The following is a 24,374-nucleotide window of genomic DNA, read 5'->3' as shown; positions in this document are numbered from 1 at the left end:
GAGCGCATTCTTCTCCGCATTAAGATATTCTTATGTAGAAATGGCTTTGTATCTTTCGCACTGGCTAGGATGAAGCCAAAGGTTCGGAGATGAATATGATAAGTCGAAGAAGGTCGACCTCGACGAGAATATGTGGGGGGCACGAAGCTCTTCATGACGGCCAGAGAGATCTCAAATACATCCGTCCACTAGCTTTCCATGAAGAGCTTCGTGAAAGAATCCCACAATTTTCTTTTCTCCTCAAATTACGCCAATAGCTCAAGCAAGTATTGAGCTTGAAATGTGGGATTTTGGGGCCACAATAGCCTTAAGTATCCCACGACGTGAACTTTCATATATTGATAAGTTGACGGAGCTCCTGATGTCCATATCATTCTGCTTCAATTTGACTTATTCCGTGTAACAAGTTGTGGATAGTGGTCAAGCGGTATTCTATCGGCCTCGAAATGCAAGACATGGTCGATATTTGGCCCGTGATTCCCATGACTGACTGCCCTTCAAATCTAGTTCTCGCCAACCCCAGCCCAATATCTTCGGAGAATAGATTTTTATATGTCTTGTTTCTCCTGCGCAATATTGAAGGCTCAATTCATTGCCGAGATGAAAGCAAGTCCATAGATCTTTCAATATCCGAAATTTAATTGAACGTCAATATCGACCGATAGATGATATTCGAATTTTTTTGGAATGAGTTCTAATCAACCGTGTCAGTAACTGAAGCCGAATAAGGGGCAGATTACTGTTCACTTTTTTGTATCATCTCCGAGGGGCGATAATCATTAGGATTCTTGCTGACTGGCTATGATTATGAATTTCTAAAAGGTTAATGAGCATATCCACGACATTACTTTGGAAAGTCCATGTGAAATGAACCATATGAAGGATTTAATGAGACTTGCTATGCCTCGTGCAAGTAACTCTGGTTTCTCTCCGGTTCAAGACAGGCAGATTCGAAGTCAAGCATTGAAAAACGAATTGGATCTTGAGATACGACCTTCCTTTTCATCCTCTTCCGACTCGTGCTATGTGTCCAAGTTTTTGACGACTAGACACTCGGTAAAGGTTGTAAATTCTCAAAGGGGTCATGCCAGTGATGTTAGATAGAAATCCGCATGGGTCTTCATCCCAATCGAGTAACCTATCAAGGATGCTGTCCGGGGGATCATCCAAATTGGGATGTCTGTGAATGGTCTGTGTGTGCATGAATTTTCGATGTAGTGGAGACTTAAAGATATCAGTCACAAAAGCTTATGGTAGAGTAGGATTCAGCGCCTCCTATCTCTTGTCATGCATTTATGTGAGTCGACCTCGGCAAGTGATGGATATTCGTGGTAAGGATGTCATGGGTAAATGAGGTTTGGATGAGTGGATGAACCTCGAATATTCCCATGAATAATGGACATCTGAGAGTACGTACGCCATAACACTAAGAGGGAAGAACGATGTATTTCGTATCCTGGCCTCCGTCTCCTCTCCGCGATTTTCAATGATCTACGTACACGTGCAATATAGAGTCGCGAATTGTGTATGTGCCTAGGTCGTAAGAGCTAGACTCCGTGCATAACAAGGAAAGAGTAAGAAAGAAACGATGTGGCATGTGGCTTACCCGTGAGCGTTTGTCTCTCCCAAAGAAAGCAACTTCTCCTCATCTCCTCCAATAGACTCTCTGTCAATGCTGAATTGAGCACGTTAACCCATCAGCTTCTCCACCGAAACATAAGCCGGAATCTCTTGAGAACGCGCCATGCAGATTTCGTGTGGTGGGCATTGGACAATTCAATGCAAAGTGGGAGACAAGACAAGATAGATGGGGCGATGGGCCATGGGCCATGGGCCATGAGCCATGAACATGATCCAAAACTCTAATTTCATTTCAATCTCTCCTTCCTTCAGTCGATGTGTGTGTCGATGTGTCGATGAGCACGTAGATGCGATCAAGTCTACATACAGTATAGAAGAGATCCGCTATGTCGTAGATAAATTGTAAAACTCATGGATTCATAGATGATTTGTATAAATGAAGAGGCCTAGGTATTATTGAAGGTATGTGCGAAGTAGATATTATGGGTCGAAACATTTGTAGTATCCAAGGGAAGAAGAGACCGGACAGGAGCCAATTGCCAAGTCGTTTACCCAGGGGAACCGTTGAAAATTGATGGCAAATGATTTCCTCACTATATCGTATACGTTGATAGGAAAATCAATTTATTGATTTTGATATTATTACCTTCCTCCCCCCCCCGGTCAAGCAAACTCAATCATTCGAGAATTTCGCATTCAAACGGTTTATGTCCCTAATCAATCCACAGATCTACATCATGGTTTAATCAATTGGAAAATAAGAGAAAATGGAAAATGGAATATAAGAAATAGGAAATGGAAAATGGAAAATAGAAAATAGAAAATAGAAAATAGAAAATAGTTATGAATTTGATAATAAACACAACATCTAGGTTCTTCTCCTTCTCTTCCTCTCCCCCTCCTTCTCTCCCCCCTCCAAGATCTACTTCTTGTAACTATGTACGGGAGTATTATCACATAGTGAAGAGTGCTTCGTCCTGCACCAGTAAAATTACTTCATTCAAGCTTTCCTTTTTCTCACAAGCTTCTTTACTTTTTTTAATCTATCCACCCTGTCATCACCATCACCCGCCTCTCTTATCCCACCTTGTGAAAAGAGATACTCTATGCTCTATACGCGGTACCGGTCCCAGGACGACAAATACAACAACATCCACCACCCACCATTTACCATTTACCATTTACCATCTCATCCAACCATCCAACCATCCATCCATTCATCCATCCACTAGTCCTCAAATTTTACATTCCTTGCTCTTTTCCCTTCTTGTGCTATTCCCAATTATCCCAATTACTTCGTACATGGTGTATTTTGTTTTGATTAGCAACATCAAGACTTGAAACGAAAAACCTCCGCAATCAAAGTCGATCTCATCCCGCGCATGGTCCCCTTGACTTGAAATAAACAGTGGAAGGATGAACCCAAATTCGAACTAAAATCTTCTTCGCTTCCCTCCAAAGCCTTGTGCGATTATCATCCATAGCCTTTCCGTTTCCCACCCGTTTCTCGACGCTACTGCAACAAGTAGACAGTGGACTCTGTGACACAGACACCTCCTCGGTGGACGAGGGACCATTTGTAGGGGGGAGGGTAGACTAGAGTACGACTGATTTGGATTGTTCACAACGGAGGAAAGCTGCCCTTTCTCTATCTGCCTTGTCTTGGACATACCGGAAATTTTGGATCATTCGTGCCATCCGAATTGTGGACTTCTAGAAGCGCTGTTGTACACCATCAGTGGTGCGCACTGCATCAAAAGTATATTACCTCATCTACAATACCGTGAATACCAAGAATCCGGTCAATAGTCACATGCAGCTAAGAGGCGCTCGCTACGTTCAATCAATCCATGTAGGACTATCAATTCTTGCATAAGTCTTCAAGTAGGCAGGCTGCGGCAATCATGGCCTTTTACGACTCTTCTTCTGATCAAGACGTCGGTTTTCCGATAATTCTCGAACCTGATGATGATTCACTCTTCGAAATGCGATTAGACGATACGAGGTTAAATAACGATACAATGAAGGAAGTGCATCATGTCAAAGAAGTCAAGAAAGTCAACGAAGTTGCAAAAAATGCCATGGTACCAAAACATCCAATAAGTTCCATGCAAGGTGCTTTTGCAGAGTCGATGCAAGAGGCTAGCGACACAGCTCGAACAGCACCCAAAATCGGCGACGCGGCGACCCGACGAAAGATCTTAATTGAACAAGATGTTTCCGAAGATACACATGCTTTGCGATGGCAGAGGCAACCAGGTCAAAAATATCATGAGTTGTGGAAATTGATGGCTCAGATATCCTTTGGAATATATCTACTCCTCAATGGAATCGCCCGAGATGAAGAACAGGTCATGTCAATATTACAGGGACATGTGAATGAGGTAGATGGGTTTTTAGAGATGACGCTGGAGGATTTCGACCTGGCACAAAGTGATATCGAGGAGAGATTAAAGCATCTGAAACTTCCCTTACAAAATCTCGCCATTTTCGATTCTATGTTGGCAGATCGAGCTTTTAGGTCCCAAATTGTCAGTGGCAATGAACGTATCGAGCACGTTATCGTACGTACCGCGGCAGCTATGAAGGATACTATTCTCGATGCGCAGCAAGGAATGGATGCTTGTAGGGAATTCACAAAATATTTGGCAGGGCAGAAAGACAACCGGTCATGGCAAAAACGACGACCCAACATGGAGAGAGTCTTTGATGCAATGTGTGGAAATGTAGAAGGTTGGCATAAGGCTTTTGTCTCGTTACAAACCAAAGGTGATCATCTAGGGGTTTCTCTCGGCCAATTGGGAAGTATCGTGGCGGAAATGGATCGCAGAGCCGGCAGGATAAGTCGGGAGTCAAGAGTAAGCTCGCAAAGTCAATCATGTCATTCTTGGTTAACAATAAGTAGTTCAGTAATTTGTCTCCTACACAAGCACCGGCTGCTCCAGTATCTCGCAATCTTCGAGCTTCCATGATAAAAGAGCTGCCCAGCGATCCGAATCCTACAACTTCAGCAATTCCAACTATATTACCAGCAATTGCCTTGGTGCAAGACCGGGAACAAACTCCAGAGCCAGAGTCGGAACCGGAGTCGGAACCAGAACAAGAGCCAGAACCTGAGAGTGAATCCGAACCTGAACCAAAACCTGAACTATTATATACTCTCAAACCTATCACATATTCACCTCTTCTTCTTCCAACAACATATTCTCCAATTCTTGCTCCAACGATCTACTCCCCAGTCCCTCCCGCAACGACACCAATCGTTACTACGACCACACCAGTCCTTCCCGCCACCACTTATTCCCCGCTTCTCCCAACAACGACTTATTCTCCGATGCTTCCTCCAACAACTTATTCCCCATTACTTTTGCCGACTACCTATTCCCCAAATCCATCCCCCAAACCTTCACCGAAGCCCTCGCCCAAGCCTTCGATCAACACCTCGCCCAAAACTTCTCCGGAAACTTCTCCGAGAAAAGAAGTTCAAAAAGAATTTGTCCTCCAATCCGCCCCGGAAGGCAAGAGAAAACCATCTCTTCGAAAGCGCTTTTCTTTCAAGAATAAGGAAACCGAAATCGATACCGATACTTTGAAACCCCCTCCAAAATTACTCTCCGCCCCACGAATTACTTCGGTTGCGGAATCAGTGGTAGATCCATATCTATATTTAAAGCCAAATACGGTGGTTCGTCCCCGTGAACGATCGGAGCAGCGTCGTATTGAGCCTTTGGATCTATCAGCTGATAGAGAGGAGCGTCAAAGAGAAAAACAACTTAGAGAGGAGCGCAGCCGAGAACGTATCAGGGAAGAGCGTCGTAGGGAAGAACGTAGAGAAGAACGTAGCAGGGAGTCAAACAGAGAGGAGCGAAGACACAGAAGTGAGAAGAGCAGAGATCGTGACAATGAAAACCGCAAAAGAGAAGAGCGTAAAGGGTCAGGACCTTTAAGCATTCCTAGACACCCGGAACTAGCAAAAGATACACCTCCATCTCGTGGAGTTGATTCAGCATACTGTTCCGAGTCGGATCCTCCAATTGCGATTCGTTCGATACAAGAACACCTCCCATCACCAGCATTTCAATCTCCTTCTTCGGCAACCTCAGCGCCGGTGTTTACAAGTCGCGAACGTGAGATCCCGCCACCCATTTTAACAAGAGATTTCATCCCATCCCCTCACTCTGAAAAACAATTCTTTCGTCCCGTCAACGCATCTCCACATTCACCATTGCAAAGACCATGGACTGCAGCCCCGATGCATCATCACGAGCGCGTACCAAGTGGGCTATCGAGATCGATGGCACCGAGTCGTATGGGAATGAGTGTGATGAGCGATATGACTACCGTCACAATGGAAGATGGAAAGAAAGTTAAGAAGAAGAGAAGTGCATTTGGATGGCTGAAGAAAGCATTCAGTCTAAGCGAAGAAGAGAGAGCAGAATACGAAGAAAGGAAAAGGAGACAAGAGCCTGATCCTTATTATGAACAAAGACCCCCAAGACAATTTTTAGATGGAAAAAGGTTACCACAACCTCAAGGGATTAGATAGAGAGCTTGATGAGCATAGCGAGCGTGCATTTTTCTTTTGTTTTCTGTGCAATGATACCCATTCTGCATATACAGTTTTTTTTATTTGATTCTTTTCTGTGGCTAGAATTTCTTATGGTCCATCTCGAAACGCGATGGGTTAGGTGCGAGGACATAGGTGATATTTTACCATTTGGAGTTAGTATAGCGATGGTGTTCTGGTTGGGGCAAATGGAGCTTTTATATAGCTGTTGGATGGGTAGGGGATGGAGGAGGTATATTGATTGATTGATTGGGTGGATGGATGGATGAGTTGATTGAACCCCCCCTCCCCCCCCCCCCCCGGACTTGCATGGGACTCGGGAGAGAGGAGAGATGAGATAGTTTGTCAAGAAAAGATAGGAGAATAGTCCTTGACATGTTGCTCGGGAATGTTAATGATATTATTGATATATATATAATGATCCAGTTTTTGTGTGGGATATCAGTGATGTGACAGGATGTGATATGATATGATTCGATATCCATGACTAGGTATTCCTTACTTATACATAGGCATGAGAGGTATATGGCTATCAAGATCCAGGTACATTATGTTGACTTTGCGAAATAATGTATGTTATTATTTATTATCATTCACTTTTTTTCTTCTCGTCTATAAACCAATCGATCCACTTCCCGCTCGTATCATGTCATCTCACTTCATCTCATCTAGTTTATTTTGTTTTCTTACTCTCCTCTCCTCTCCTCTCCTCTCCTCTCCTTCTCCTTCTCCTTCTCCTTCTCCTACTCTCCCACTTTTCAAGTCTATATCGGAGTGGTTGAGTTGAGTACCTGCAGAGAGACGAAACAAGGGGTTGAAAACAGAGTTGAGCAATGGAGTTTTGATTCAGGTTATGGTGATGAGATAGAACGAGATGAGATAAAGAGATTGAGTGTCTGTTTTATAACTTTGATGATAAGTTGAGTTGCAGACAGCGAAGGGTTAAAAGCGTTTTATCTTTGTCACATGCAGGTTTTAAGAATCTACAGTGTCGATGGTAGACGGTGGAAGAGAATGGAAATATTCGACGATAATGGAAGTTTCCAAGAATTTGAAATCGCACAACTCTCGGTCTGCAACTTGATACTAGTCAGAGATATAACGAGACCCAAAAACATTACCCTGTAGCTGACTGGTTTGGGACGTCCTGTGGTTGTTAGAGAGAGAATTAGCTATGCGCGGTTTGAAGTTGTGGTTTTGTAGATCTTGCACGGCTTCCAGTCTTCCAAGGCTCTCGGGAATGAGGGGTAAATAGGTGAGTTCTAGGTTTATGATTCACAGCATGCGCTATTTCAGAGAACGATCAAGTGTAGTTCTTTAATAGAGTGAATTTCTAAACATACTAGGAAAACTGCTCTGGAATCGAGAGATCTACGAGTAGAGAGAGAGAGAGAGAGAGAGAGAGAGAGAGACTGAACTCGCATGAGGAGTGCGAAAGTAGGTGCTTTGGGGGTTGTCTACCCAGATTTTGAGATTGTTGGAAAATTCAAAAATACACGGCAATTAGGGGTGGGAATATTTAGCGAGGTAGCTAGAATACTATCATCCCATGAGCAAGGAATTTGATCTACTCATGTGCAAATAATAATAGAACTTTGACCAGATTATTATTATTGAATATATCAGACGAGAAGAATTGGAGTTTGTTGACATCTTTCGATATAGCAAGATTTTGGGTGAGTGTTGTAGGTATCCGGTGCGGACAAGTTGTCAAAACGAGAAGGGCTGTCCCGATATTCTGAGATGGTGAGCTCTACTGATTGAGTCAGCCCTCTGAAGTCAATATGTGGTAATAAGTAGCAAGCGTCTTGAGAGTACAGTATTCTAGTTTGGATCCTTCATATTCTCCAGATTCCTCTGCATATTAGTAGGCAACAAAATGATCGAGAGGACCAAGCCTATTAATCGCTCAAGCTCTTGGTTATTCACTCCTTTGCATCTTTCTCGTGTATATATGTAACTTGCAATTTTCAAAACGCCTTGTCGCTGAAGTTCTTCCACCTGAACGGTGGAGCTATATATTCATGATCACTCACTGTCAAGGGAAGCGACTAGAACTCTGATGTGGGGAATGACCTTGAGTTTTGCGTGCCTTTTCCTGTATTTCGAAATTTCTGGCCATTGTCTGGCCACCGTTAATTCATCATATCAATTAGTAATCGTCTTGGGGATAAGATGGAAACTGAACTCAGTCACGTTTGTTATTGACTGAAAATGAAAATCATACTCGAACGTGTTTTCAGCAGCAGTAGGTCTTGAAACTACCGAACAATGATCATCTTAGATTATTTATGATCAAGTGAGTGATTTTCTGGTCTTGTTCAGTATGAGGCTATCAAATGCCAGTTGCCGTGCTGGTACCTAAATTCATCGAGACACCCAACTCAGAAATGACGTCGGGGACCATATGGTGCTGATGTACCTTGTCCATAACTTTGATTAATGCAAATGCACGGGGTATTCCCGCTTTCAAGGAGGACTAGGAAGAAAATTGCTAAAACCCTCTGCGGGGAAATTTCATATGCTAAGTCCACGAATAGAGAGTAGCTTCAAGCTAGAAGTGCGCGGGGTACTGTGAAAGTATAGAATGGCGTCTTGCTCAATTTTATTGCTCTATGAGGGGTTGCGCGCGTGTTCCGGTCGTTGATGTGCCCAAGAAGATATTCTGTGCTTGTATAGACTGGCGGGATAGGAGAACGTATGATCCAATTCTAAGAGGTGAACGGGAACATGCCAATCTAGAAGATCTATCGTCAGGATAGGATAGCGCATTTTTTTTGTTTCAAACACGCATCTATCTAGTTCTTTCACATCTTTTAGTGATATCGAAAGTGTTGAGCATGGCCACGTGTGAATTTTCAGTCAGGTCAGGATTGACAAAAATTTGAATCGCCAACAAGACTTGTATGACAATTAATGAGTTTATATATATCGTGATAGCAGTGAACAATATTTATTGCCGTTGTGGCACTAAAAGCTGCAGTAGATCCCCAAAAACACTGGACTAAAAAGAATTGGGCAAAAGGAAGGGGATAGGATGACCATTTCGGTCATTTCATTGCCGGGGTTTCTTCTTCAATCAAAAAGGAAGAAATGGTTTGGAGAATATGTAAGTTGTGCAAATTTGAAATCAACAGTAGTGAAGAAGCCTAACGGGACTCACAAGACTTGCCGAGAATAAGAGCCGCGTCTCCTTACCTTTTGATGCAAACCAAATCTTTCAATACTAAGTAAGAAGTTGGAACTAAAGGATGGCGAAGCTTTACCATCCTCACAACGACGGAATAAACTTTTATTATACGAATAGTGAGTATTCACACCACTTGCAAACGGCAGCCCCAGAATGTCAGGGTTTAGACAAAGCCATCCATAATCACGTCAACTTCAGGTATTTCACCGATTGGTACCGGATGCTTCAAGCATGTACGACGCGCTAGCAAAAGACAAATGACTGATAGATCCCGCCATCACCATCTATCGCCTCAGCCACGCTACGCTTTGAACATATCAATGGCATGGATGGATATTTATGGCGCTTAGTATGATTGCGCCGAAGGTATTGGGTTGTTGTATCTTTAAATCGGATCTTCTTTGAGTCACACTGAATGGGAATCTTCTCTCGTTTATGACTACCGCCCAAAGCCACGCAGAGAATGCTGCGATGATGTAGGAACAAGAAGAATCTCGGTACGTCGGTTTTCGTTTCTCGTTTGTATTCAGACGAATTGCTGTAGTTTATCCACAAACTCATCGATAAAAATTAAAGGGCCCATTAATATATGCAATGAAATACAGGATTAAGAGATCAGACATAATCAGCTGGATTCACAAACATTGTCTGATTTGTCCTATAAATCAACAAATCCCTCGAGAAGAAAATTGCTGTGGTGTTTCGGGTCATGTGATGAAGATATTTAGCCACAATGTGGCTAGCCCTCCCCTAGATTGATATCAGCCACATCAGTAAGAACCTTGGCCACCAAATATCACATCACAATTTCGCTACCATGAGGAAAAATAGGTGTAATCAGCACCATCTATACCTACAAAAAATCTGTAGTAACTGGCCGACATGCGAGTCATGACCCGAGATACAAAGTCCGGCAATGACAATAACGGTCAAGGCTTGCAATAGTTTCGGGTTTCCAACGCTCAGCTCAATCGTCAAAATATTGACTGACATCGACCAAAGAATAATTGCAAGTGGAGCTGATATGGAGCCGATGAAATAAGATTCCACTGATACAACCATAGACTGAATCTGGACTTTGCGGTTGGTTTTTCGTCTTGTGGCTGGTAGGCTTCCCTTTCGTGGTTGAAGTTTCGACACTTATGGCTCAAAGAACGTGGCTCGAGCATGGCAGCATGAACATTTGACCTATGGATTTCAACCCTTCTCTGCAACTCCTATGTGTGCGTCATTGACGATACTCTAATCTCATTTGAAACGAGCGAGGTCTTCGAGTCTCTCACATTGTTCGATAGCGCTGAGCAAAAAGAAATGCTTTGTACAAGAAACAATGGTGGATAAGGAATTTTCCGATTCTCCGAAGCCTTGCACATACAATCTGATCAATTGGGCAGTCCCCTGGCAGAAATTATACAGAAGAGGACTCCATATGCATTTCGGCTACTTATCCACCCGATCCTGTTGAAAGTTCAGATGGAACTTTGGAAACACGCTCCTATCAGTATCGGTTCTCATCACATTATCCGCGTGTGGTCAACGAATCCAAAAACGTTTCTCCACAGCCAATCGTAACACTATTGATCCATCAAATCCTCATGAAAGCAAATTCCTTTTTCTTTTTTACTTTAAATTTCCAAGATAGGCCCGAATCATGTGAAAAATTGGGCTAGATGCTTAACTTGGTTAGGCCACCATAAAGAGAGTCCACAGCCACTGACTGTGCATGAACTCGACGATGAAAAGTGTGGCTTGGTTGGTCTTGGTTGTGTGAATTGCTGTGTTCTTGATTTCTCAATTTTTTTGTCATGAAACCATCAAGCTTTTACGTGCAGGAACTTCATCCCGGCATGATTTCGCCGTTTCTAGAACATACTCGGATGAACTTTTAAGCTATAGGCCAAATATGGGAATCCGAGTGGATCAGTATCCCCCAGAACTCCCTGAACCGGCAAGATCCTGAAACGTCAAAATAGGCGAAAAAAAGCTTTTGAAACGTGCGAACAGGGGCTTTCCATAGCGAATTGTCTAGATGACGACTATCCAATTTACCCCTCAATATAAATTCATCGAATAACAGCCTCATGGCGTACCTTCCCCTCTATTGATCGATCCACTTTTGAACGAAGTAGATAGACGATATAAAACGAAACAAATAAGAGAGAAGGGTTTAGGAACCTCAATCAAGCACATACCAAAGTTTACCGGGACAGTGGGCACAGTCGAGGCTCAAATAGATGAATTCGATAATAGAAGCTTTTTGGCCATTGCCAGTGGATTGATTATAATGGACTCAACAAGTTCGGGAGTATTTTGAACTTCTGAAAGTACAAAAAGGTTTGTGTGCGCAAAATTTGAATTTTCCTCTGTATCGCAAGAATTGTTTCTTTCTTCTCTTCCGTTCCTTCTCTCATTCCTTCCTTTGAGTTGTTACCTTGACGGTATACATTCTTTTTCAAATTCATTCTTTTCTCAAACTATCTTTGACAGGTCTGGTGACCTTTTTTTCGAACGTAACAACTTCACATACACATTCATTCAAATTCATTCAAATTTAACTGTCGCAAGCAACACATCTCAAAATTTTAAGATGCGCGCTTCTTTACTCACTCTTGGTTTTGCCGCCAGAGCTCTTGCTCAAACAGCTGCCTCATATGTGGATGCCAACACTGGTATCACATTCGAGGGTGTAACAGACACCACAGGATTCCAGTTCGGTATGGTCATGGAGGCCAATGCCACATCTGACTTCATCGGACAGATTGTAAGAACCTGTTCTTCAAGTATTGACTACACAGAATGCTAACATTGTTTAGGTCTTCCCAAGTACAGCTGGTTCAGGATATGGAGGTGTTTCATTAACTGGTAATATGGTCGGCAGTATGTTGATTGTTGCTTGGCCCAGTGGAACTGATGTCATCGCATCGTTGCGTGAGACCAGTGGATACTCTTCTCCAGGTGCCTACGCAAATGCCACGGCAAAATTGTTGCCAATTGCGAATGGTACCTTTGTTAACTCAACCCACATGTCATACACTTTCCTTTGCCAAGCTTGTATTGGAAACACTTATACTTTGGCTGCTGGTGCTAGTCAAGTCGTTATTGGATGGGCTCTTGGTAATGGCACAGTCACAAATGCTGCCTCTGCTACCGATGCGACTTTCACTTATCACGGTACTGGATATGGTGATTTCGGCATTCAAACTGCCAGTGCTGTGAACGATAATTACGCCACATGGGCTGCTATGGCTAGCACTGCCACTGCCAGTAACACAACTGCATCTACTACTACCACAACTTGCTCAAACACTACCGTCTCAACTTCTAACTCAACCTACGATTACATCATTGCCGGTGCAGGTCCAGCTGGTATTATCGTTGCAGAGCGTCTTGCCGAGAGCGGTGCCTCTGTCTTGATGTTAGAGAGGGGGAACGTTTCCACCTATGCTACTGGTGGTAGATCCACTGTTTCATGGAACGATACCGTTACCCAATATGATGTTCCTTCCATGGCATACTATCTCACATCCGCTTCTGTCTCCGACGAATACTGCACAGACACTGCTTCAATGGCTGGATGTCTTCTTGGAGGTGGTACTATGGTTAATGCTTTGATGTTCGTTCGTCCACAAGAAGCTGATTTCGATGACAAATGGCCAACTGGATGGAAATGGACCGATGTCAGCGCATCCGCCGACAGACTCTATGAGCGTAACCCTGGTACCACCAACCCTACCTCAAACTCGCAAAGATACGATCAAAGCGTATGGAACGTTCTCTCTTCATTCTTGGGTAACCTTGGATGGTCCGAAGTTGATGCTATCGAATCACCAAATTCGAAAACTCAAGCTTACTCTCATCCACCATGGGATATCCAAGATGGTCTCCGTGCTGGTCCAGTCAAGTCTTACTACCCTCTCGCTACTGCCATGAACAACTTCAAAGCCCAATTAAATACCAAGGTCGTAAGAGGTATCCGAAGCACCACCAACAGTACCACATTCTCTGGTGTTGAGGTTGAAAACTCTAACACTGGTGTTCGTCAGATCATCAACCTCAATGCAGGTGGTAAGCTTATTCTCGCTGCTGGAGCCATGTCTACTCCTCGTATCTTGATGAACAGTGGAATTGGTCCAGCCGATCAAATAACCACTGTGAAGAACGGAAGCAGCTGTGTTACTCTCCCAGCTGAATCTGACTGGATTAACCTTCCAGTCGGAAAGAACCTCAAGGACCACCCAATCTTCACTCTCACTTTCAACGTTACCGGTGCAATGGCTAGCAACTCCACCTCGTTGGCGTCAGCTGATTTCACTTCCCCAAGTACTGCCAACATCGATCTCTTCGCCCAACAAACTGGGCCACTTGTTCAATCTGGTCAAAGATTGAACTTCTGGACTTCGCTTAACACCACCAGTGGAACCAAATACTTCCAAGGAACCTGTAACTCCCCCGCTAGTGGTCAAATCCGCATCAAGCTCTACCTTACCCATGGTTTGACATCCACCGGTGTTCTTGGTATTACTAGTTCCGGTGCCACAGAATTCACTACTAACCCATGGATGAACACCGCCGACGATCAATCTGCCATCGAAACCATTATTGACTACTTCCTCAACGCCGCCAAGAACAGCACCATGCTCAAACCATCCGATAGCACCATTACAGGTGCTTCTTTGGTCTCTGCTGGTACTTACGTTACTGGTGATCATTTCACCGGTACTGCTATTATGGGTGAGACCAACGATGGAACTTCAGTTGTCGATACCAACACCCAAGTTTGGGGAACCGACAACTTGTTCGTCGTGGATGCTTCTATGCACCCTGATATGCCCACTGGTAACACTCAAGCTATCGTCATGGTTGCCGCTGAGCAAGCCGCACAGAAGATCTTGGCATTGGCTGGAAAAACTATCTCCTCTACTGCCTCCACCACCACTTCATCTTCAGCTTCTTCGAGAAGCAGCGTTGCTTCAGCTCCAGCGGTTTCAAGAGCCGCTGCATCTCCATCTGCTGTTTCAGGAGCTACTACATCTGCTTCCTCAGCAGCTGCTAGTGCTGCCTCTGGTGATGATGATGATACCTGCCCATTCGGTTATGAGCTTGACGAATAGAGTATTGTAGAGACTTCAGCGTTCTGATAGAAAGAATAGAGGAGGGACGAACAACCATTTCTTTGTATATATGTCCACATAGTTCTTGATAGCGTTATTGCAATTCATGTATAAATTTGACATTTTATATATACACACATACCCGCTTGACACACGTTGGAAAATTTACTTTTTTTGACTTTTACTAAAGTTAGTGAAAGGATTATTCTGATTTAATTTAAACTCTTGATTTGCTATTAAAATTCATACAAAAAACAGAACATAAGATTGAAACTCTATAACTGCTTCACAATTTCTCAAACTCCGTCGTTCCTTCATAAGGCTGAAGATAGTTATCTTGAAGCCACGCGTGTTCACCCTCCACAACCCCAAAGTTAAATGCAGCACGACTCTTCCTACTTTGATTCGCCTCACTCTTATGCATCAAATTACCATGCATCAATATCAAAGTTCCTGCTTTCACCTCTAACTTCTTATACTCAAACTCTCCCTTCTCATTCTTCTTTGGCAGAGTCGAATCATCCACCCCCTCAATCTGCGCATAGACCGGGTTTTCCAAATCAGTAAATACCGGCTGTCCATTCCCATTAGTAATACAACGTCTCGTAATAGGTTGTGTACGATGACTCCCCGGCGCAACCGCCAAACATCCATTCTCCGTCGAGCAATCTTCAAGCGCGTACCAGAAAGTCGTGCAACTCGATGGATTTGTGAATCCCGAACAGCCATCTTGGTGAGGAATCACGCGCGCGCCAACCTCGGCCGCTTTCACGATGATCAGACTTTGGTAAATGCGTGGGTCTTGGTAGCCGAGGGATTGGGCGAGTGTGGAGTGGAAGGGACTGAGGATGGCTTTTCGGAAGGGGGGCATGACCCGGTGGATGCCGCAGCCGATTCGTTGGATACGTTTTAGGGGTTCGACGGCGGGATTAAAGCCATCTTGATAGAAAATCAAATGTTAGTATTATGGAGAAATGATTAGGGTGTGCGACTTACGTCCACTCAATGTGGCGATTGCTCGACCCACAGGACTCACGTACGATTTCTGCCCGGGGAGATAGGCATGTTTTTTTACTCTCTCGCCACCGCCAGCAAGTACTTGTGCCGCTTCATGTACAGTCTTAAGTAAGTTATCTTTTTGGCTGTCGGATAGTGTGTCTGGGATGACGAGATATCCATTTTCTCTCCAGAATTGTAGTTGCTCCGCGCTTAAATTACCATTTTTGGCCTCGCGGGGCGAAGATTGCAAATTTGCAGTGGTAACTTGCGCTCTGTCAAGTGTTCCATTTGCAAGATTCCCTGTGGTATCTTTCGAAGTGAGGGTCACGGGAATTGATCGGCCTTGAAGCATTGCGAGTATCTGAGCTTTTTGGGCTTGAGAATTCACTTTCAATATGACAGGGATGTTATTGGCTTCGTCGTTTCCGGGGGAGTGTAGCTCCAGTAGCTGAGTCTTCATTTCCATAACATCGGGGATTGCTTCAGTGATAGTATCCTTAGGGGATTGTAACTCTAGTAATTGAGTTTTCATCTCCATAACATCGGGAATAGCTTTTATAATAATATCCCCAGATTTCTGATCGTTGTTGGAGAGTATATCGATGGATGATTTATTGAAATTTGCATCATCAACAGCTGCAGATTTCAGTTCCAAGGTGACACTCTTAGGATCCAAAGTATCAGGAATGGCGCTGAATGCTTTTGTGGGGACCTTAACGTCAGTCAGTGCCAGGAGAAGTGGTCCATCCTCGCCGTCAACGGATTGACTGTCAATATTCTCGCTATTACCCCCTTCAGCAGGCTTCAATTCAAGAGTGAAACTTCTCGGGTCTAAGGTGTCAAAAATAGCGCTATCTGGACCTTTAGTGAGCTGATTCTGATTCTGGTTGGTGAGAAGCAATGTCAGGAGAAGTTGTCCATCCTCGCCGTCGATAGTAGATGATCTACTGTCAGCCGTGTCCTCAATTTCACTTGGAGTAGGCTTCAGCTCAAGAGCGACATCTCTTGGATCCAAGGTATCACTCGGTCGTACATTATTCAACCTAGGGTCTCTCACATTGTTGTTGTTCTGGTTGTTTAACAAGAGCACGAAAAGGAGAGGTCCATCCTCGCCGTCGGTAGAGGTTGGGTCGTTATCGAGTCCTTCTTCATTGCCATTTCCAGCGGAGGCCAGCTCGAGAGCATAGTAGTCGGGATTCAAGGTGTCGGAAACAGCATCTGGAGCTGGTTGAGCAGCAGCCCATTCATTGGCATTGTTATTTCCCATCAGCAATGCTAAGAGAAGTGGCCCATCGACGCCTTCTTCGTTCTTGAAGGGTTGACTAACGCCGTTTGCCTCTTTCTCGTCGCTTTGAATGGTGGGCTCATCGATAGGATAATTCGTTTTCGGAATTGCCATGATCGTTGGATGGAATGGAAAGAAAGTTGAAATGAATATGTTTGTATTGCACTCAATTCTTAACTTTTTGGAAGAGGCGAACTTACATCTTGTGTTTCAGCCCCTCCCTCTGTTATTTGCCCCGCAGTAGCAATATCCAATATCGCAAGGGTAATAATCTTCAACCCCACCTTAACCATGCAATTCACTCAGCCTCTGGAGAATGAACCCAATATAGAAGGTGCGCCAGATGTTGCAGATCAGATTTAAGCATGAATCTTGGAACGATACGCTTGGCAAGCCGATCAGATACGTCGCCTAACAGCCATCATCCATTGTCCAATTATTAATAGATATCAGATATGATGATAGCTTCAACCCCACTAAGGCTGTTGTTCAGCTGGATTATCAATCGCAAGGATGAACCGGAGTAATCATATATTTTAAAAGGTGCATGTCATTTGTGTCATCAGCTTCGCTTGGCTGTGCTCGTCTGATCGCCATCGTCCACTTTCCGATCAACTACAAAAACAAAAAAAATAAAAAAAATGTGGGGGCGTAGGTGGGATACGGATGAAAAGCCTCAATTCCGAATGGCACTCGATGTGTTGGGTAGAGGTGGGGTGACGGTAGCATTAATACCCCTCTTTCGCAATCCTCAATTGAGTAGGCCCGATGCAAAAATCTTGAATCCATTCATATTGCATCTACTCACCTGAATCAGTTCAGCCACTTCCGTACTTCCTACTCTTTCCTCACTTATTCTGCAAAACAATCAAGACTTCTCGGATATTCTCACAACAGTGACGCTTAGCTCGAAAGAAAGTCAAACATGTCCCCTCATCACAAGCACCCCCTCCACGTACAACACAAGAAGCATGGCGATCATGACCATATCATGAAACGCATGAATGCATACATCAAAGCATACAAGAAAGGAGACACCGAAGCCATCATGAAATACTATCATCCGACCAACTTTGTCTACTCAGACTTCAGTATGTTTTCACATACACTTATTTTTCCAATCTCGCTAACGACAGCTCTCCCCTAGGCACACCCAACAATCAACTCATGGGTCTTTCAGAAGTCGAGTCGCACTATTCAAAAACCTTTTCCGACTTCTACGACCTCACAATAACTACTGCCTCCGTACATGGACACAAAGATTTCACAGCCTGGGAGTGGGAAATCACATGCAGACCAGCGATATCCCCAGCGACAGGTGAACGACTGCCGAAAGAAAAGACAGAGTTGAAGAAATTGGTGGGCTGTACGTTGATGTGGTGGGAAGATGATTTGATAGTCAGAAATCATGATTATGTGCAGGTGAAAGAAGTTTAGGGGAGATTGATAAGGGACAAATCGAAGTATCCTAGAAGACGAATTGGTATGCGCGTAGCGGCAAATATCATGCATGTAGTTATGTTTTGTGCTCAGTGTTTGACGCGATCGCCGTGGAGAAATGCCGGATGCGGGAATGATGTTACCTTGGGATTGGCTTTGTGAAATTTTATGGTACTCGGATGTATAGGCGGGCGGTTGTTATGACTTTATGCAAATGAACGTATTAAATAATGAAATATCTGATCAACACTTGTTACGCGAAAATTGTCTAGAAGAACTACCTGTCTATCCTACAGACCCCTTTTACCGCACTATGCAGTTTTTAGGACCGTACACTACATTTTCTTAAGGGTAAGAAGATATTACAATTCTCAGGACTATATTCAAGTCTTTATAAGCATATCGTTCAAATACAAACCACAGTTGTAGGTCGATTTTTGCTAATGATATCATGCATTGTCTCTCGAAAAGTCCTGGAAATCTCAACGGACTTGAAACGCACCTTCTCAAACAACATTTTTCCCATCAGAACTGTATCATACACTTGTCTCAACTCCATAGGACTACCATACAGAGAGACAAATCGATGACTTCCTCGCATATCAATACAATGCTTCTCTGATCATCTCAAATTTAATCCCCTTTACGGTCTTTCATTTCTTAGACTGCGCGTTGTAAGACCGCACCCCCCTCACTCTAATTCTTCAAATCTCCCCCATTTCTCCCCCATCTAATCATCCCCTCCAATCCCCATCCCCAAAAACGTCAAAAGCGCCACATTCATCCCTGCAACCACAAACCAAAGCAATCACTCCCCCATTTGCCAAATTACCAGTAATTTCTCTCATACTTCCCTCTCCAACCCCAACCCCAAGCCTCATAAACCTCTCACAACCCATACACCCAAACCAACAGCGCCTCAAAAAACCCCCCAACTCAACACCTCCTCAAACGCCCTCCCACCTCCTCCGTCCCACCACCGCAGCAATCCCACCCATCAGAACAATCACCACATATCTCGTGAGCAATCTCCTCAAAAACGACGCCATCCGCCAATCCATCACTCCTTCACAAATAAGTTGTCTCACCATCCCCGCCACGATCCCCGCGCTCACCCCGCTAAACGATGATCCTACTGTGAAGATCGTAGCACCAGGTCCAATCAACTTAACAAACTTCCATGATGAACTTGCTACTTCTTTCGCATATCGTAGAGAAAGAAAACTTCGCGACGGATCCAAACTTGAACAAGACTCTTGAGATTCAGAATCAACTACAAGATTAATACCCATTTCGTCTCATTCGAATGGTTCGACTCGAGACTATTGCTTCTAGCTTCGGCTAGAAATGTGGATTCTAGGTTGATCCATGTTTGATTTTCTAGGGACTACTCAGGAGAAGTGGTGTATCATATCTCCCCGAAACATATGGACGCCATATTGTAAGTTCATAAATTTCTGTTTGAAGTGGCTTTGTAAGTTTGATTGGTATCCGTGACTGTCACTTCAGAGACTTCATCAAGCGCCGTCATGCCATTGCATGATCCGACCATGAGATATCACTTCATAAGTAGATCACCAAAATGACATCTGGCAGCACAACCTCACCGAGCGCTTCAGCTCCAACTCATATTCTGCCATCTCAAGCCGCTCCTTTTCCTACATCCCTATTTGGGCCTACAAACATGTGATAGCCATTCATCACTGAATAAACGCCACACAGTGAGTGCAACATTGAGCATTCAACTCCTCTGCGACATAACAAATATAAAAACAAAACTACACCGTTTCTTCATTCAGGCAGAGGTAAAGATGCATGAGGACCCACAATGAAATCTGACACCAACTAGGTATGTATCACCTGTCAATGGAGTAATAACCGAGTTTAAACCCATCGCATCTCCATTCAATGCCAAAAGCGCTTGATCAAAAACATCTCATTAGAGATCACATTTTCACCACCAGGACTCAGCGATCAAAACCCCAAATGCAAACTCGCCAATCCCCAACGCACCCATATCATCGCCCCTATAAAATACAACCACGCAGAGTATTACACTAGACTCTCGCATGCATGATGCAAGCCACTTCGAAAAGCCCTACGCTGTTTTTCAGAGCATCTACATCGCCGGCGAGAAATAAGATTCCCGCGCATCATGGCGGTATTGCCAATGAACTTGTCGGCGCCAAATTCGAGGACAAAGAGGCGATTGATGAAGGCTGCAATACTGAAAGCAATATCATCCAATTTTACCATAGTTTCAGATGTTCGGATATTAGTTGTACTTTCTTCGAAGAAGTCATTTGTGAAGATGGGGAATTCTGGAGCGAGGATGGCACCAACTTGTGAATATCTCTCGATGGGTTGCATAACAGAAGAGAATTGCGATGCTGTACGAACCACAATCAAGGCTAGGTAGATGTATGGCGCATCCGCGATAATCAGCTGAAAAGATAGGAGAATAGTTTGATCGGACTCAACGAAACGTGGAAGTAAAATGGGTATTGGCAGATCTTGTGGAACAATGTACCACATACAGAGAGAGTCATTACAAGGCCCCTAAGGGTAGGAGGTATATCATTGTAGTATTCTATGTTACATAGTAAAATACGTAGGAACTTAGTTACCTTGACATTGAGATGGACCAATCAATTAACTCCGATTCTCTCAATATGCTGCGCCGTTAGATAATAAAATGAACTTCCATCATCAACTTCATAAAATGACGGATTGAACTCATATAAAGGAAGCTCCATCGAGTTGGAAACTATTGCAACAATATCCAGTTCAGTACCCAATGCTTAGATTCAAACTCCCTTTTCTTGCAATCCTACTGTGGAGACGAAAGCTTACCAACACCTGAAATCGCCAGCCAATTTCCCCTCTAGAAATCATCTCCCACAAAGCGATTCATAACCTCACACACCCGCTTCAGCAGTAGGAATATTCAAACTCCAATCAATGACTGCATATTCCCCATGATGTTCAGTCAACCACTCATTCGTCTTCTTAAAATGTCCACAATCAAACCATCCCCTACTCGCACTCAAAGGACTAGGATGTACACTCATCAGCACACAATGTTTCTTCCTATCCACTTTCGCCACTCTTTTCCCCGCAGGACTTCCCCACGCCAAGAACACCACTCCTTTATTCCTCTTAAAAGCAACTGTATCGATAACTTTTTGAGTAAATCTTTCCCAGCCGTGGTTTGCATGGGAATTGGCTTGGTGAGCTCGCACTGTGAGACATGTATTGATGAGAAGAACACCGCGATCTGCCCAGGGAGTAAGAAGACCACCGTTATTTGGAGGAGGTTTGAAGTCTGGATAATCTTTTGCGAGGGCTTTGAAAATATTCTTGAGAGAAGGTGGAGCTGGTGTAGGAGCGCGCACGGAGAAACAGAGACCATGAGCTTGATTAAAGTTGTGATATGGATCTTGGCCGATAATTACGGCTTTGACGGTGTGAAAAGGTGTATGTCTTGACCTGTTCATTTTCATATTCAATTAGCCATTGGTTACTGGAGCGAAATTGAACGATTTAATCAAGGTAAAAATGTACATACCAAGAGTAAACATCTTCCATTGGGGGAAATATCTTATCCTTTCCCTCCAATTCCTTTTTCAAAAACTTCTTTAATTCCAGAAACTCTTTTCCTACAATCTCATCTTTTAATACTGCCAACCAGCTGTCGTGTAGTGTTTCAATCTCCAATTTCAACAAATCCTTCTGTTCTTCTGTTAATGTAGCTATCCATTTTTCCTTGTTGAATTTCAATGCTGCTGGTGCTGGTGTAGTAGAACCTTTGGTAGTCGAAGAAACGGTTTTTGGTGGACCGAAGAACGAAGTAATTGATCCGTTTGCTTTAGGTTTTTTGGCGTCGTTGGTAGGATTTGTAGTTGCTTTGCGTTTGAGAGACATGATGGGAATTGGAAGAAAAGGTCGATGATGAAAGAGGAGTAGTGTAGACACTTTAATAGCGGTAACTCTTAATCAAAGTCTGTTTGAACAGAATATATGAAGGAGAAGAAGGTCAACTTTAAATTTCCCAAACCTATGATGCAAGTTCGCGTCAGAGCACCTTGAGACGCGTAAAGCTACTTTACTGGGGTACGCGGTACCAAGCGCTCTCAGAGCCAAACGAAAGTCTGGGGTGATAACGGGTCGGGTCGTTAGTCCTCACTCATTCTTTGAATCGCCCCTTCACCAAAATCATGAATCGATATTGCTTCCCTATCTTCGATTTTCATACTTTGAGTGTATTAATATCGTTCAAGTTCTCTTAGTTTCTAGGATCTCTAATACTTTACAAAATTCCAGATACCTGCTCAAAATCGCTGTGCTTCTAAACGCTTGGTATTACAATTCCGGATTCCTTTTATGCGCCAAACCAACCTTCCGTCCGTACAGAAGAGGGGAGAATTCATTTCATCACTCGGTTCCTCGCTTTAATTCCGCTTTCTCATTCACACTCCTGAATGCTCTCTTCCCTACTTCATAACAACTTATCATAATTGCACATGCTGGAGCAACCTTCAAGGTCCTGGCCACCCATCCTTTCCATAAACCTCCGAGACCTTCTTCTTTGAAGATGTGCATGAGAAACCTTGGCATGGATTGTTCTTCGGGTGCTAGAATCTTTTCAACTCCAGCAGGTGTTTTCCCTGGTTCCTGAAAAATTTGTTGACGTGTTTTCCCAACATCGAAAGGCATAGTCAAAATAGAAGCAACTGCCCCAGACGATGCCCCAGCGATAAAACTGTCCAGGAATGTCGCTGAGTGATTTTCTCGACTTTGTGATCTGGTACGTATTTGACCTCTAGAAGTATTCCGATCATATGTTCTCCCACGACCCCGCTCTCGTGCATCTGTCAAAGCCCCTCTTATGGATTCATAACCCCACCAGTAAATTCCAGAAAAAGGTACATCCCTCCAGAGTGTTAAAGTTAATCCTCGCCACAAAGATGTATAGCCGTGAAGTGACACCATTTCGCCGACACTCTTCACCGTTTCCGCAAAATGTGTTCCTCCAGTCGCTTGACTAGCTTGCATTCTCGTTCTAAACATCTCGATCGGACTGACAACTGCCGCGGCTATAGTCCTTGCGGATGCGCCAGCAGCAAGAGGAGCATAATTGTCATTGAAAATTCGATTTATAGGACTTTGGTTGTTGAATCTTAACCAGTCGTATCCCGTAAAGTATATTATATTCGAAGGAACTGTCATGACTAAAGTAGGTGATAATCCTCGCCATAAAGTCGTGACCCCTTCATTCCGCGCAATCTTTCTCATCCCATCGAAAGTTGAATTATAGGTCTTTTTTTGTGTTTCTTCAATGGCGCATCCCACACCCTCCATGGCGCTTATTCGAGGTGCAGCCATACAACCATCGCTCGTTGTACCGCTGGTAAAGAAAACTTCTCGACAACATGCTGTTATTCCCAAATTTGGTGGTAGAGTACCGAAAGTTTGAGGGGAGGCCAGAGCAGCTTTTCGAATGGCTGTGAAAGGTGATGGGGAAGGTTGAGACTGTAGACGAACTCTAACAACATCTAAAGGAGTAACTATAGTAGAGTGTTAGTTGCAACATGTTATAGATCTCAAATGCCGGGTGGCGTGCGTACCTAACAATGATGTTAATAGACTTCCAGACATTGCCGAGATCATCTTTTGAGATGCCGTGATGTCAATATCGACATCATCATTATCGCCTGTCATAGCTACAGTTCCTGATTCTCCAGGTATTGGATCATCTCCATGTATTCTGTCATGTCCTAAATGTTCGGATTCAAAAGTTGTTGGGATTGGGTCCCCCACAGAAGAAGGGCGACTATCCCAAAGGCCGGACATGAAAGATTGTGTTTGAGTGGAATGACGTCGAATTGACGAGTAATCTGGAGTAACTTAATTGCGAAGTAGGTTACGGGTCAGAGTGTGAAGAAGAAAACCAGTTATTAACGTACGTTGTTGTATCTGTATAGCTTGCAAAGAGAGGGGAAAAGACTCAAGATCTACGGATCATCATGATGTAAATTGAATAGCTAATGAGTCGTTAGAACGGAGGTGTGGAATTGAATAGACCGAAAACTTATTAATTAATTCCTTCCCGCCTTCGATCTGTAGTAATATGAGAGTTATCAGAGTTCTCCACTGATCAAAGAAAAATTTGGGAGCGATAACGGATCTTGCGGCGATAAG

General features: G+C 43.7%; 8 protein-coding genes across 8 annotated transcripts; 5 read left to right on the top strand and 3 right to left on the bottom strand.

Moving 5' to 3' along the window:
• Positions 1–3,485: 3,485 nt before the first annotated feature.
• Positions 3,486–6,127, top strand: EAF01_002786 (uncharacterized protein; the record flags this gene model as incomplete). The annotated part of the gene is made up of 2 exons (XM_038911040.1): positions 3,486–4,439; positions 4,487–6,127. The coding sequence occupies 2 exons, from the start codon at positions 3,486–3,488 to the stop codon at positions 6,125–6,127; spliced, it is 2,595 nt and encodes an 864-aa protein (XP_038773962.1).
• Positions 6,128–11,925: 5,798 nt separating this feature from the next.
• Positions 11,926–14,449, top strand: EAF01_002785 (uncharacterized protein; the record flags this gene model as incomplete). The annotated part of the gene is made up of 2 exons (XM_038911039.1): positions 11,926–12,099; positions 12,152–14,449. The coding sequence occupies 2 exons, from the start codon at positions 11,926–11,928 to the stop codon at positions 14,447–14,449; spliced, it is 2,472 nt and encodes an 823-aa protein (XP_038773961.1).
• Positions 14,450–14,635: 186 nt separating this feature from the next.
• EAF01_002784 (uncharacterized protein) lies at positions 14,636–17,327 on the bottom strand. Its single transcript, XM_038911038.1, has 2 exons — positions 15,446–17,327; positions 14,636–15,388 (listed from the first exon to the last, which is right to left on the bottom strand). The coding sequence occupies exons 1-2, from the start codon at positions 16,845–16,847 to the stop codon at positions 14,736–14,738; spliced, it is 2,055 nt and encodes a 684-aa protein (XP_038773960.1). The 5' UTR covers positions 16,848–17,327; the 3' UTR covers positions 14,636–14,735.
• Positions 17,328–17,658: 331 nt separating this feature from the next.
• On the top strand, positions 17,659–18,170 carry EAF01_002783 (uncharacterized protein; the record flags this gene model as incomplete). The annotated part of the gene is made up of 2 exons (XM_038911037.1): positions 17,659–17,824; positions 17,881–18,170. 2 exons carry the CDS (start codon positions 17,659–17,661, stop codon positions 18,168–18,170), a joined length of 456 nt encoding a protein of 151 aa, XP_038773959.1.
• A 454-nt stretch (positions 18,171–18,624) lies between these two features.
• Positions 18,625–19,433, top strand: EAF01_002782 (uncharacterized protein; the record flags this gene model as incomplete). The annotated part of the gene is made up of 3 exons (XM_038911036.1): positions 18,625–18,706; positions 18,946–19,007; positions 19,089–19,433. 3 exons carry the CDS (start codon positions 18,625–18,627, stop codon positions 19,431–19,433), a joined length of 489 nt encoding a protein of 162 aa, XP_038773958.1.
• An 813-nt stretch (positions 19,434–20,246) lies between these two features.
• EAF01_002781 (uncharacterized protein) lies at positions 20,247–20,522 on the top strand (the record flags this gene model as incomplete). The annotated part of the gene is made up of 1 exon (XM_038911035.1): positions 20,247–20,522. The coding sequence occupies one exon, from the start codon at positions 20,247–20,249 to the stop codon at positions 20,520–20,522; it is 276 nt and encodes a 91-aa protein (XP_038773957.1).
• A 569-nt stretch (positions 20,523–21,091) lies between these two features.
• On the bottom strand, positions 21,092–22,097 carry EAF01_002780 (uncharacterized protein; the record flags this gene model as incomplete). Its single annotated transcript, XM_038911034.1, has 2 exons — positions 21,092–21,662; positions 21,742–22,097. The coding sequence occupies 2 exons, from the start codon at positions 22,095–22,097 to the stop codon at positions 21,092–21,094; spliced, it is 927 nt and encodes a 308-aa protein (XP_038773956.1).
• Positions 22,098–22,232: 135 nt separating this feature from the next.
• EAF01_002779 (uncharacterized protein) lies at positions 22,233–24,287 on the bottom strand. Its single transcript, XM_038911033.1, has 2 exons — positions 23,801–24,287; positions 22,233–23,740 (listed from the first exon to the last, which is right to left on the bottom strand). The coding sequence occupies exons 1-2, from the start codon at positions 24,024–24,026 to the stop codon at positions 22,608–22,610; spliced, it is 1,359 nt and encodes a 452-aa protein (XP_038773955.1). The 5' UTR covers positions 24,027–24,287; the 3' UTR covers positions 22,233–22,607.
• Between the last annotated feature and the right edge of the window lie 87 nt (positions 24,288–24,374).

This window comes from Botrytis porri (assembly GCF_014898465.1).
Source record: "Botrytis porri strain MUCL 3234 chromosome Unknown BPOR_003, whole genome shotgun sequence".
NCBI classification, from domain to species: Eukaryota; Fungi; Ascomycota; class Leotiomycetes; order Helotiales; family Sclerotiniaceae; genus Botrytis; species Botrytis porri.
Note: the sequence above shows the minus strand (reverse complement) of the source record. Positions and strands in the feature narration are given on the sequence as shown.

What these genes read in the sequence shown, in the direction of transcription:
- EAF01_002784 (XM_038911038.1), bottom strand. Translation starts at nt 16,847, where the DNA reads ATGGCAATTCCGAAAACGAATTATCCTATCGATGAGCCCACCATTCAA. An exon ending in AATCGCCACATTGAGTGGAC is followed by an intron (nt 15,389 to 15,445) that starts GTAAGTCGCACA and finishes TTTTCTATCAAG; the next exon opens with ATGGCTTTAATCCCGCCGTC.
- EAF01_002779 (XM_038911033.1), bottom strand. Translation starts at nt 24,026, where the DNA reads ATGTCCGGCCTTTGGGATAGTCGCCCTTCTTCTGTGGGGGACCCAATC. An exon ending in TCTATTAACATCATTGTTAG is followed by an intron (nt 23,741 to 23,800) that starts GTACGCACGCCA and finishes ACTCTACTATAG; the next exon opens with TTACTCCTTTAGATGTTGTT.